Source organism: Gopherus evgoodei, chromosome 10 (assembly GCF_007399415.2).
Source record: "Gopherus evgoodei ecotype Sinaloan lineage chromosome 10, rGopEvg1_v1.p, whole genome shotgun sequence".
NCBI lineage: Eukaryota > Metazoa > Chordata > Testudines > Testudinidae > Gopherus > Gopherus evgoodei.
Window position 1 is genome coordinate 19,676,293 of NC_044331.1, and position 14,209 is coordinate 19,690,501.

The window sequence follows — 14,209 nt, forward strand, 5'->3', positions numbered from 1 at the left end:
CAAGAATTGAAGATGAGCAATTTTAAAAGTGTATTTCCACTTAACATCAGCATATTAAAGTGTCACACATACTGGTACACAGACTATCCCCTGTAAAAATATAATTTTATAATCCAAATTGTCCTTGTCAGGTAGTTAGTAGAAAAAAAAATGGGGGTGGAGAGAGAAGATTTTTTGTTATTTATACATGTAACTTACAGGCCAGGAGTGAGCATATAAAGAATGTTTCATGAAATTCTTGGGAAAAAAAGTAAATCAGTGGATTCCAAAACTAAACATCACTGGACAGAATGTATTCCAAGATTAAACAACAGAGAGCTACAGCTTAACTGAATTCATAGGTTATTTCTTTTTCCCCTAATTTTGGCAAGAACATGGCTGTGGTCTTAGAGACAGGGCATGTTTAACTATACATGCGTCAGTTTTTCTAGTCATGGTAGAAAAATCATGAAGTCTGAAACATGTATAAAAAGTACTAGATAAAATAGCTGTTTATTGAAGTTAGTCCATTACAAGGCAAGAGAGGTAAACAGATAAGTTGGCATGTAAGATTTTAGTAGGTCACATAGCAGATGATGCTTGCAGAGGTTTTGTATGAAAGTTGCACTTCTTGGGTGATTTTCCCTTTGTTACTCCAAATAATGGAGTAAATTTTCAGTGTCATGTCCATAACAGATATGCACTCTTGCAACTGTTAATTAGAGCTGCAGGACTTTAGTGCACTGTTCTGAAAACTTACACTAACTGATCCTGCAGATTTGTGTGCCAGTGTTCCACTGTATGCCCTCCATTTGTTCATCTTGGGCTTCCAAAATGAAAGCAAAAGCTTATTTCTACATCAAGTTTTACTTACTGCCTGTAGAATGCAGAAGCATATGAAATTGTATTCTTACAGTGGATTTTCTGTTGTTAATTTTTTTTCACCACTATATTTTTAGTAGTGGATTAGTATTCACAGTAATCTACATATGCCTCTGATTAAGGACTACTTGCCTGTTTTCTGCCTTCTACATTTCTGTACCTTATTTAAAAAGATAATAGAGCATCAAAAAAAGAGTTTTACAATAACATGTCCAGACTTGATTAAGTTAAAAAAGTTACAGTAGAACAGTTTCACAACATTTATTAACGTAAATAAGGGTTACAGTGATACAAGTTTTACAGGAATAGTACTTTGTATACAACATGCTTTTCTTCCACTTCAGCATAAACACAATAAATAAGAATGGCCAGTAGAATTAACACTACTGGTGAACTGAAAGGATGTTTACCTTGTACCATGAATTCTTCCTCATGTTTAGTCTTCCCATCCACATATCAGACAACAACATCTGTGTACAAGTATGAGCTACGAATGGGCGGAGTCTTGAAGACACTGCTAGCTTAAGACAGGTTGAATTACTCCAGTTCTTCAGCTCATATGTTAATAACTTCATAGCCATGGTTTCATCTTGTCGGAAGGACTGTTCTAGCAGTTCAACAGCAAGTTGTCCAAACTCACTAGAAAAAGGGGGAAAACCCCCAAAAATATGGGCTTACCAATTTCAGGTTCTGGAGAATTTCTTCTTTCATACACAATATCAGGGATTTTGAGGGGAGTTCCCTGCTTCCACTGCAACAACTGGGATATGTGATGGGGTATTCAATTCACACCATTCTGGAAGTGGTTAATGAGGCTAAGAGGCCAATTAACCAGTTAGACCACCTAATTCCCCTCAGATGTGGCCTAAATAATTCCCTGAATGATAGCACCCAGCTGAGAAGAAACAAACAGGGGTACAATAAAGATAAAAAGTTGGCAGCAGAAAAGAGGGTGCAGCAAGATAGTCTGCAGTCACTCCTTGGGAGCAGGGAGGTAGTCAAGGCTACTGAGCTCAGTAGTCTGCAGTTACTCCCTGGGAAGAGAAAGTTCGAACTGGGATATCTAGAGGGGAGGAGGAGGAGCAAGAAGCTGTAGGAAGGAGTCCAGAGAAAGACAATAGGGTCTGAGGGAAAGTAGACCATGATAGTCAGGTATAGGGTTCCAGGACTGGAATCCAGACTAGTGGAAGGGCCTAGATTCCCCTACCAGCCACCAGGGGAAGTGGTACCATCAGGGCAATGCACAAGAAGATTGCCTTAGAACACCGGTATGGAAAGTCTTAGATATCCCAGAAGGGGAAGACTTTGTGGCTTGGCTTTCCTGGTTATTAAAACCTGGGTACCCTGAGTCACAGTGAGCGAGACAGATGGCAGGGCATACAGAAGGGGGCGTTAGACCTCACTGGAGCTAATCTCGATTTGGGGCCCCAAGGAGGAGCCCATAATAGTGAATAGAGCACCCACTGTCATGGTTATCCCTGGATCAAGTGATTATATCCCACATGATCCTCTTGCGCTGACAAGAATTTGATGGGCTGTACTGGGCAATGTTTGAATTTCAATCTGCCCTGTCATCTGATAGGTGTGCTTACATTATCTAACGCACACAAATTCACAAAGTACATATGGCTTTCCTTAAAATGTGTGAAGACTCCATATGTAATACAATGAGTTTAGGTTAAAACATCTGTCAAGGTGCTCAAAGTTCTTTTAATATAAACACCAGATTTGCCAATAGCAATATAAGAAAGGTGATGACATGCATCTTGCATTAGAATATAATTTAATCACTTTGAGAAGATCCCTTTTCTTCAAGCATGCTAAGTAAACAAGTAGCAGAAAGGGGAAAGATGTTTTCTATTCATGTCTACTTTGCTAATGTTATAAGAAGGATTATAAAAAAGATTTAACAAAGATAAAAAGTAGATTACTTGGAGTACTGTTTCAGTTCTTCTGAGGTATCATCAACAAGGTCACTTTGTTTTGCCTCATGTGCCATTGAACGATACACCTTGCAGGCAACTAAGGCTTTAGCCATAGACTCTTCACCATGCTGCCAGAAGAAGAGGGCCATTTTCTGTCTTTTCATTAACACTGCCCAAAGTAAGAGTTCATTAAGAGGATAAGGAAAGCGTCTAGTTTCAGGATCATCAATGTCTACAACTTCATCTTTGGTTCTTTTCTTTTTTCCTTCTTCTGCACTTGTATCAATCTTAAAAACACAAAGGAAAGGTTAGAAAATTACATTTTATCAGAACAAATTTAGATTTAAAGTATTGTTGACAGTGATAGAGCACTAATCACCATTTCTAGCTGCATAACGTATTTGTAAGTCAGCTGGAATTTCCTTTTAAAACTCAAGTTAAATCTTGCTAATTCATGCTTACATCTGGGACACATTGCCCATATGTTTTGCAAATTATTGGACAAAGAAGCAATGAACAAAAAGATTCCTAAAGTACGATAAAGAAACTCATTGATAACAGTTTTTTACTAACCTAAAGTCAAATCCTGCTCACTTTACCAATGCAGGTAGTTTCAATGGGTCATATTCATCTCTGTTGTAACTGAGTTCAGTGATGTTACACCAAGGATGAGTTTTTCGCCCTTAAATACCACTGCTTATAAATGATATTTAAAATAAAATAAATGCATTATTTATATACCCCTTGCAATGTGCTAAGCATTTTACATAAAAGTATGAAGTCAGAGGATCTATTGACTATATTTTGCCACTAATTTCAGTGGGGCCAGGATTTCACCCCACGTTCTTACCTTGAAGAATTTACAATCAAAAAATGGTGAAATCTTATGATACAAACATACCTTTGGTTTGTAAGGCTGTGCAGTTTTGATGAAATGATTATGTCGCATTTTCTCTTTTTTATCTGCTCTGTTCCCAAAAGGCTCATGGCTTTTACGCAGTTGAGGAGTATTATTTGACGGATTACGCCCAGACCGCTGGAAGTTGGGGGGGGGGGGAGGAAGATGCTAAATGTTTTTAAGTTTCTTAACACATTTGGATAAAAACACTATATGAGACAACTATAAAAATCTGAATGCATGACAATTTAACTGAAAAATTATGTAACTGAAATGGTTTATCATTGATTATAAATTTGATCTCCACATGGTAGCTAAAAGCCTTAAATAGTAAAATATTTTTCACATGAGTAATTCTTAATCACACAGCTAGTCCCATTGCCCTTAATGGATTTGGTCTTCTAACAAAGATTTACAAGACTGGGCTATAATTTTCACAAGCAGTCAAGTGTTGTTTGTGTTTAGACATTTTAAAAACATGTTTTCCTAAATGTAAAGCATTTTAAGCAATTTCTCGTTATCAAACTCCACATACCCGACTGTTCCCACTGAGACTGTTGTATATGACTCTAAAGCGTTTTCGCGTATAGGTGCATCTGTAGGTTCCTCCCATCAAATATTCAATAACAAGCCCTACATCAATCAGGTTGATTTTATATCCTGGAGGAAGGTTTCCCTAGAAATATAAAACTGCTCTTAGCTTCGCAGATATATTACAACATAATTAAACTTATTTACAGCACTTTCACATGTATGTCAATTCTAGATAACGAGTGAGTTAAGCCTTCTATTCTAAAAGCCTGTTTGAGGTTTAACATATTAAACTATTTCAAAGCAGAGTAGATTCTACTTTGTCAGGTACAGTAATTTTCCATGTGTTTTTTTGGTTTTGTAACTCAAGTGCTATTAACCTCTTTTCATTTAAACAGCCAAAATAAGTTAAAACTGAAAACCTAAGGTTTTGTGGAGGACAAAACAGAAAATACTCTTTTTAGAAAGATCGTTTTTAGATTCAAGCAGCTGCTTTCACACAACAATTCAAGTTGTCTGACTATGAGACATGACATGACATGACCCCAACACTTTTCAATCTGTACACAAACAACCTTCTGTTTACCCAGTCCTGCAAGTTTACATACCAGATGGCATTTGCCTTAGGTGTCCAAGCTTTTGCCAGAACTTGAACAAGCCCTAAACACTGACTTGATTAAGCTGGCCAAACACTGTAGTGGTCGGCATTTACAACCAAGGACATAAGAACAGTTATGCTAGGTCAGACCAATGGTCAATCTATCCCAGTATCCTGTCTTCAGACAGTGGCCAAAGCCAGGTGCTTCAGAGGGAATGAACAGAATAGTAATAATCAAGTGATCCATCCTATCGCCCATCTCAGCTTCTGGCAAGCAGAGGCTAGGGATGCCATTGATTGACCTATCCTTCATGTGTGACCAAGACACTTTTCAGTATGTTCCATCTTTACAACACCAGAGCAGTCCCAGAACCGAATATCTTTCTCAATGGACGCCACTTGAAACACAAATCCCACCCAGTCTACCTCGGAGTAACTCTACATAGATCTCTCATATATCCTAACCATCTGAGCACAGCTATGACTAAGGTGAGGTAGCATAACAACTTTCCAAGCAAATTGGCTGGCACTTCACTGGGAGCAAATGCTCAAATGCTTCAATTATCTGTTTTAGCCTTCTGTTAATCTGTAGCAGAATACAATGCTCCGGTCCGGATTGATCCATCTCACATCAAGTTGGCTGACACACAACTACACTCAACCATGTGCATTGTAACTGGGACGATTTGACCCACACCAGTACCATGGCTCCCTGTGTTAAGCAACGTCACTCCCCCACATATTCGTCATGAGGATACTATGGCCAGAATGGTTGAGAAGATGAGGGCAAGCCTACTACTACATACAGATTTCTTTGACCATCCAAGAGCACACTTCTTGTTCACGCACCAGTGTGGGCCCATTTACCCTGTCCAGATTTCTCTGTGAAACTAATGTTCCAACCAGTGGACTGCAGCTGACATCAGACACTCATCTCCACGCTGCTCATGGACTGTCCTGTACTGATTTCAAAAGACCTGGGTCAATGTGCAGCCAGATTTCATACCTGGGGCCAACAAGAGGATCCCACATGCAGTTGTGGCCAAAGACAGACAATGTCACACATCACTGATGACTACCCTCTGACCAGATTTGATGGTGGTCTGAGGGAGTGCACTCCACTGATGAGGCTGCTGCAAATGATGTTGGCAAGCTCCACATCTGACAAGAAGAATGGGAGCTCTGCCTAATAGAACATGCTCCTTGGATACTAGCTTTACTACTGGTCCAATACACAGTGACTCTGCATGCAGAACTCTTAATGAGATCAATGGAGTTTTTCCCAGACATTTTACAAGACTGGGCCCTATTTAACTATTGGTGTAATTCAATCTCTGAGGGAAGAAAAATTGGACACTACAAAGTATTACATACCAACGGTAACAGAGAAGGAACAGTCAGTCTTATTTTGCCCAAAACTCTCTGAAGATGGTACTAACTTCAAATGGAAGCTGACTAACATAGTTTGTAGTACTAGTATCTTCTCTTTTGGGAACAGAATCTTACAAAACAAAAAACTAATCCTATTTCAGTTTCCTCTTTCATCAGGCTCAAAACTCTTTTAAACAAGGAGATGGCTGAAGAAGGTAACTGACGAGGATGATCCTCATCCATTTTCCTTTGAATATAGCTCTAGAATATCATTTCAGCCACTACTGCTGCTGTAAAAGCAGCAAAGAATCCTGTGGCACATTATAGACTAACAGACGTTTTGGAGCATGAGCTTTCATGGGTGAATACCCACTTAGTCGGATGCATGTAGTGGAAATTTCAGGGGTAGGTATATATATGCAAGCAAGCTAGATACAACGAGGTTAGTTCAGTCAGGGAGGATGAGGCCCTGTTCTAGCAGTTGAGGTGTGAAAACCAAGGGAGGAGAACCTGGCTTTGTAGTTGGCAAGCCATTCACAGTCTTTGTTTAATCCTGAGCTGATGGTGTCAAATTTGCAGATGAACTGAAGCTCAGCAGTTTTTCTTTGAAGTCTGGTCCTGAAGTTTTTTGGCTGTAGGATGGCCACCTTAAGGTCTGCTATAGTGTGGCAAGAGAGGTTGAAGTGTTCTCCTACAGGTTTTTGTATATTGCCATTCCTAATATCTGATTTGTGTCCATTTATCCTTTTCTGTAGAGACTGTCCAGTTTGTCCAATGTACATAGCAGAGGGGCATTGCTGGCATATAATGGTATATATTACATTGGTGGATGTGCAGGTGAATGAACCGGTGATGGTGTGGCTGATCTGGTTAAGTCCTGTGATGATGTCGCTGGTGTAGATAGGTGGGCAGAGTTGGCATCGAGGTTTGTTGCATGGATTGGTTCCTGAGCTAGAGTTATTATGGTGCAGTGTGCAGTTACTGGTGAGAATATGTTTCAGATTGGCAGGTTGTCTGTGGGCGAGGACTGGCCTGCCACCCAAGGCCTGTAAAAGTGTAGGATCATTGTCCAGGATGGGTTGTAGATCCCTGATGATGCGTTGGAGGGGTTTTAGCTGGAGACTGTATGTGATGGCCAGTGGAGTCCTGTTGGTTTCTTTCTTGGGTTTGTCTTGCAGGAGGAGGCTTCTGGGTACACGTCTGGCTCTGTTGATCTGTTTCCTTATTTCCTCGTGCAGGTATTGTAGTTTTGAGAATGCTTGGTGGAGATTTTGTAGGTGTTGGTCTCTGTCTGAGGGGTCAGAGCAGAAGCGGTTGTACCTCAGTGCTTGGCTGTAGACAATGGATCGTGTGGTGTGCCCGGGATGGAAGCTGGAGGCATGAAAGTAGGCATAGTGGTCGGTAGGTTTTCTGTATAGGCTGGTGTTAATGTGACCATCACTTATTTGCACCGTGGTGTCTAGGAAGTGGACCTCCTGTGTAGATTGGTCCAGACGGAGGCTGATGGTGGGGTGGAAGCTGTTGAAATCGTGGTGGAATTTTTCCAGAGTCTCCTGCTCATGGGTCCAGATGATGAAGATGTCATCAATGTAGCATAGGTAGAGAAGGGGCGTGAGTGGATGAGAGCTGATGAAGCGTTGTTCCAGGTTGGCCATAAAAATATTGGCATATTGTGGGGCCATGCGGGTGCCCATAGCGGTGCCGCTGATCTGGAGATATATACTGTCATCAAATTTGAAATAGTTGTGTGTGAGGATAAAGGCACAGAGCTCAGCCACCAGTTGTGCTGTGGCATCATCAGGGATACTGTTCCTGACAGCTTGTATTCTATCTGTGTGTGGGATCCATGGTGGCTACGATGGTGTTTTCTGGAAGGTCACCAATGCATTGTAGTTTCCTCAGAAAATCAGTGGTGTCACGGAGATAGCTGGGAGTGCTGGTGGCATAGGGTCTGTAACAGCAGGCGAGTCTTAAGTCTTAATACAATGACCACATGGCATAAGGCCTGTGGATCTGGAGTTTTACTTGGACGAAAATTTTATTATCCCACTGATTTTTACTTTAAAAAATGCTTTTGAAAATTTTACCCTTGATCTTTAATTATAGGTACACACCTACTAACTTATCACCACAGATCATCCTTCCAAAACTGTTGTGAAAATGCTTTTAGTATGGCCACAGTAATATTATCTACTTCTCAGAATCAATTCTCCCATCCTACCTGACTGTATGAGGTGCTCTTTCAAAATCTGGGTTTAAGAAACTCATATTAATTAATAAAATTAGAACTGGCTAACTGTTGTTGATATTAAAATAACCCTAACAGTCTAATACACTAAGACTTAAATTGCTAGCAAAACATCTTATTTCATAGTTGTTTGATACAAGTTTAAAGCATACCTGTTTGACATCCCGAACAAGGTGAAAGAGTGTTGGGTTAGTTGGGCCTTGTTTCTTTACACACACAAAGAAAAGAAAACACAGAATTTTGGACAGTTAAATTATAAGTGATCTTAAATACGCATCACTGACATGAGAACATGGAAGCAAAAGCAAAAACTTTATATTTGCATATTGACCTTAATGAAAGATGTTCTCTCTTTAAACTGCGAGCAACCGTCAGATACAAATATTCCACCACCTAGCAATACTATGTGCTAAGCATTTCCCCTTTGTTTTTGGTTTTCCTTTCTGATCTTGTAACCCTGAGATCAGACATGAGTGAGTGAGTGAGTGTGTGTGTGAGTGTGAGTGTGAGTGTGTGAGAGAGAGAGAGAGATCAGGTCAATGTACTGTAGCTCGTCTCACACAAACAGAATGGAACACCACATTAAATTTTATGTATCATTTTACTTTTTAGTTCTTTTAAACCACAGAAATCAATTCCAGTCATGTTTACAGAATTTAAAAATGAAAACAACTGAGTAACTTACCACATGAGAAATTCTTTACTAAGTAAAAGTAGTTTTTACTTTGATAAAATAGTCTTCATTTTCTAAACAGCCATGTAGTGTTGTTGTTAAAACATTTGCCATGGTCCATCCCAGAAGTGGCTGTACATCAGCAGTATATGAAATCATCTCTATACAATTCACTTAAGTGTGAAATGCTATATATTAAATATTTAAACACTTAAAAAAATATTAATCGTTAACCATTTATTTACATATGGCAATAGTATACTGCCTTTATATAATATCTTTTACTTTGAGAGTGCTTTCTAAAGATAAATATTGTACACATTTTATAGATGAGGAAACTGGGGACAGACAGACAGACAGACAGACAAATTGATCTGTCCAAAAAATAAAACAAAATTACTTACAGAATGGGGTATAGAACCTGGTTTCCTAGTTCCTAATCCTTTGCTTTAATCCATCACTAGACCACACCTCTCACTTACAGAAAAAGATTATTTTTGCGCTTTCTAAAACCAAATTCAAATTATTTATACCCTCTAATTTCCCTTGAAAGATCCAAAAGTAACTGTCATATAGTTACCACACTGTTTGTAAAAAACACTCTGAAGAAGTAAAGCATATTAACTGCTAAAAAGCATAAACATTGTTTATATGTTGCACCTACTGTTCTGTATGATCTCCTAGTAAAGTAGTTAAAAATATGGAATAAATCAGGGGTTCTCAAACTGGGGGTTGGGACCCCTCAGGGGATCACGAGGTTATTATATGGGGGGTCGTGAGCTGTCAACCTCCACCCCAAACTTAAAAAGTGTGTTTAATTTATTAGGGGTTGCACTCAGAGGCTTGCTCTGTGAAAGGGGTCGCCAGTAAAAAAGTTTGAGACCCACTGGAATAAATGCTCATGAAAACAACGTTTCTAGGTAATCTTTAAAAATAAGTACGTATACAAACCAGGAATTTTCTACCAGCTATTTTTACAATTGTTTCTAATTATGACAAGTTTACAGCTGTGACTTTATAAACTGAATAAAGCATATAACATTATCTACAATTGTTATTAACTTACTGTGTTGTAAAGCTCTTCCAGCCTGGGAATTGTAAGGAATTTGTGCATGCTTACTCCATTTTCAATAAGAAGTTTCACAAATGCAACTCGATCCATCACAAGGGCATCTAACATAGCCTGTTCCAGGGATCCAACCTGAAGAGGGGGGAGAGGGAGGGGAGGAGACGGTGGTAAACTAATTACTTATTCAAAGACTATTACTGAGATAAATGTACCTCGACTTATCAAGCAGAACTAAATTAAAAACACAGCCTCATTTATATACAGCAATAAAGTAAGCAAGGAAATAGTGAGAGGATATTTAACTACTTTTAGCAAGTAGCTTCGAAAACAAACAAGGTCAGAACTGCCATTAATTCCAACAATGTCCCTGTGCTTTCACTGCAAAGTACTGTAAAGTTATTTTATTAATGGAAAAAGGAAAACCAAAATCTGAACCTTAGTACCCAGCCAATTTACAAGCCACAGACAATACAAGAAACGAAAGACGCTGCTGTTTAATACCCAATGTATGTTTCTTCCAACTGACAGCAACAAGAATCTGTTCTACTGGCTTCTTTTTAAAGACCTTTATACGATCATGTAATATGAAAGCAGAAGAAGCCAAATGAGTTGCGATATCTTTAGATGTTACAGCTCCTGATAAATAAGGAGAGTTAAGTTTTAATCTTTTGTACTAAATTTTTTTCCCTGGTACTTGGAACATTTAGCACATAAAAAAATAAATCCAATAACTTTAGATAAGTAAAAAACGAAGTAGCTAACATAGCAACTAAATGTCCAGAAATTGATCTCCTAAAAATGTCAGTATTCTACTATTTCTACACAATCAAAAAGTTCATTCTTTGCAATAATTCAGCCTCTGTCCTGTAAAATACCACTATGTTTAATCTAGAATATTTACATACCAGCCATTGTTGTCCATAAACAAAAACATGATTTTTGGCAATATCAACTCGGTCCCACGCCAGTGTAAGGACAAGCTGGTCAAATGCAGAAGCATTTGTACCTAAATCAAACAAACAAACAATGTTCATTTATACTTTAAGTTGCTCATAAAATGAATCCTTATTTCACAAGTTTTCAAATTTTAAGGTGGGATATTACACACTAAGACACCCTAAACTCTTTGAAACAAATATTTTTACCCCAAAGAAAACACACAAATATAGAATATATTTTTTATTATTTAACACCATATAGCCATGTCATAAGTAAGTAGCTGTAACAAAACAATTACTCACTTTGGAAAAAAATTAAACAAAAAAATACATTAATATCACTGTACTATATAAACTGTTAAATTTTCCCTCATATCACTAATGTGCCATTTTGGAGTTATTAAATGCTCTTAAATTTAAAACCTCACCTTTTAGCAGTGCTGTAAGTATTGCAACATCAATATCTTGATGTTCATCTGACCCAATATGGAATACGGTAATCTGTTTTATTTTTTTAAAAAAAAACCAGCATAATACTGAAATAAGTATTCAATTTCACTTTTAAAAACAGTATCTCCTCTATATTTTGTAGCACAAGGGATAAGCCTTTCACCATAAAGAATATAAAAATCTAAAATCAGTTTGAGTTTATGAGAACTTTGTTAGCTCATGTGTTTAAATACTGACACAAGATTGGGATTAGAGTCTGGGATGCTACTACTTGCCCTGATTCAGAAAAATACTTAAATATATACTTAAACCCATCCTATTCAGTAAAGCAGTTAAGCAGTTTTCAAAACACCACCCCACAAGCAAAATGCCTAAATCCCATTGACTTCAATAGGACTTTATGTTTGTGCTTAAAATTAAGAATGTGCTCAATTATCCTGCTGATTAGGGAATACTTTCCTGAATCATGGTCACTAAGACTAAATATTTTACCATAATACTGACCAAATAACATAATCAGCTGTAATCACAGTAAGCAGAATCACATGACCAAAGGTAAGAAAAACAAACAAGAAAACTGGAGTTTGATTTTTATTTGGGACCATTCTATCTTCCCTAGTTGTTCAGATTCCATCCCATAAAGATAAACCCTGATTGATACAATCTGAGAAGATTCTAAACTTAGATCTTACATGTACACATGCTTGAAATAAAAAGCTTCCTTTGCTGAAATCTACTTACAAGTTCTTTTTTTTTCATGCATTCCAACAACGTCTGAAACAGATGAACTGCCTCACTCTGACCGAAGTTAAATGTTTTTTTGATGGTTGAAATGATTTCAGGTTCTGCTCCATCAGGAATATTTCTAAGATTACATAAACAACCAAAAGCCCATATTGTTATACATGAACTGTAAGCAAGTCAATAAATATATTTCAAATGGTCTAGAACATTCCTATCCAAAAACTCTGGGTACAGGTAGGAGCTTTACCAATACAATTATAACAATTGTCCAAAACTAAAGTAAGTCCCCCTTCTTCCTAAGGGCCATACAAACTAGGACTTTCCCCACAATCTCCGAAACCAGCTCAGCACCTCCACCACCCAATAACCTCCAGTAAAATCCTAAGAGAACAGCTAGGCTGCGTAGCATGACCGGATGATAAAATCTGAGCTTTGGCAGATTAACAGGACAAAAGTGAACTCAAAAATCGAACTCCCTCTCTCTGAGTATGTCCTGCCTCCTATCTTCTTCACAATCAAAACTAGCAGGCTCTTAGCTTTAGCACCTCAGCTCATCTCTACTGCCTCAGAATCACAATAGAAAAGGCAGTCTCTGACAAAGCATTAAATATGCAGAGTCCTGTTTATGTATACCTGGAAACTAACTGGAAGCCAGTGAGGCTCATGGAACACAAATGCATTGTGTTTCCTGTATGAAACATCATTCACAAGTAGGCAGCCATATCCCACACCATCAGAATAGTTTTAAGGTGATATTTGTTTTCAAAAGAAACAGTTTATACAGAATCATTTCCTCTCTCTCTTCAGTCAAGCTCTTACTATACATACAGCTCATTAAATGAAAAAGTCTGACAGCTAAAATACTTTCAAGTGGTATTTTCAGGTAGCTTGGTAACATAGTGGGACTACATTAGTCTTGTGTCTGAGAATTCTGGGTCAGTTCTGATTTCAGTCACAAGCAAAAATGAGTTTGGGGACTTCATCCTACTGTCCCCTTGGAAGCATTACAAAAGCACCACACAATTTACAAAATCAGGCATGACTGGTAGTCTCTGCTCAGAAGGAATCCAGAAACAAAACAGCATGGCAGCTCAGAATTGAGGTTTATTGGTACAGCTGTGTGGGAAGTTTGGACAGAATGCATGATTGAAGTTATTGCTTGTAACCTCTGACTTTCATGAACACGAGGCTCCTACACAAGTTTGTTAATGGAAAGTGCTTTCAAACAAGTCTAGCACTATTAGTCAAAGTGTTAATCATATGTAGGCTTACCCTCCCTCTTCTGTTTGCTTATGAACATATGCCAGTATGTCTGCTGCTCTCCCAGTTCCCTCACATACTACTACTGGCACAGGAGGACTTTCTTGAAGGTATTCCAAAACTGTGAGGATAACATTGGGACCACCTTCAAATATCAGTGCTACCACAGGGACACCCTGGCCAATTCCTACAAAAAGGTAAAAAACATCAAATAAAAGTTTTGAAGCCAAAATTAATCTTCCTTTTAAAAAAAAAATTCATGTTCTTTGATCTAAGCGTTACCAATATGCTGTGACGCAAGCTTTTCCAAGTTTACTTCAGGTCAACAAGTAACAGGAAAAAGTTACTACATCTCACATAAAATTGCTTTGCTACAGCAGTTGAGATCATTATGATATTTGTATGTGAATATACAGACAACAAATTACACAGTGTATGAACACATCATATTAATGCCCACAGTCTTGCCTCACAGTATATTTCACCACTTGTTAAAACAATAAGATTAGAAGATGAACCATAATCCTTTTCTACATCACAAAAGCACATTGCATATTTTGTAACAAGCTAATTTTTAAAAGATTAGTAACATGAATACAGGCACTATGTTTTTAATAAAGTATGGACTGTTTTGTCATTATAT

General features: G+C 38.1%; 1 protein-coding gene across 6 annotated transcripts in view; it reads right to left on the reverse strand.

The window, feature by feature from the left end:
* TRPM7 (transient receptor potential cation channel subfamily M member 7) overlaps positions 1 to 14,209 on the reverse strand; it is a 125,314-nt gene that overhangs the window by 51,715 nt on the left and 59,390 nt on the right. For all 6 annotated transcript variants that reach the window (XR_004002444.1, XR_004002445.1, XM_030578849.1 and 3 more), the window contains exons 8-17: positions 13,579 to 13,753; positions 12,304 to 12,427; positions 11,541 to 11,613; positions 11,080 to 11,180; positions 10,172 to 10,306; positions 8,585 to 8,638; positions 4,220 to 4,360; positions 3,688 to 3,822; positions 2,793 to 3,073; positions 1,272 to 1,500 (exon numbers count right to left, since the gene is read on the reverse strand). Coding sequence is in view for 4 of the 6 variants with exons in the window: in XM_030578849.1 (XP_030434709.1) it covers positions 1,272 to 1,500; positions 2,793 to 3,073; positions 3,688 to 3,822; positions 4,220 to 4,360; positions 8,585 to 8,638; positions 10,172 to 10,306; positions 11,080 to 11,180; positions 11,541 to 11,613; positions 12,304 to 12,427; positions 13,579 to 13,753 (1,448 nt within the window). In the remaining 2 variants the exon portion in view is untranslated. The remainder of the gene's footprint in view (positions 1 to 1,271; positions 1,501 to 2,792; positions 3,074 to 3,687; positions 3,823 to 4,219; positions 4,361 to 8,584; positions 8,639 to 10,171; positions 10,307 to 11,079; positions 11,181 to 11,540; positions 11,614 to 12,303; positions 12,428 to 13,578; positions 13,754 to 14,209) is intronic.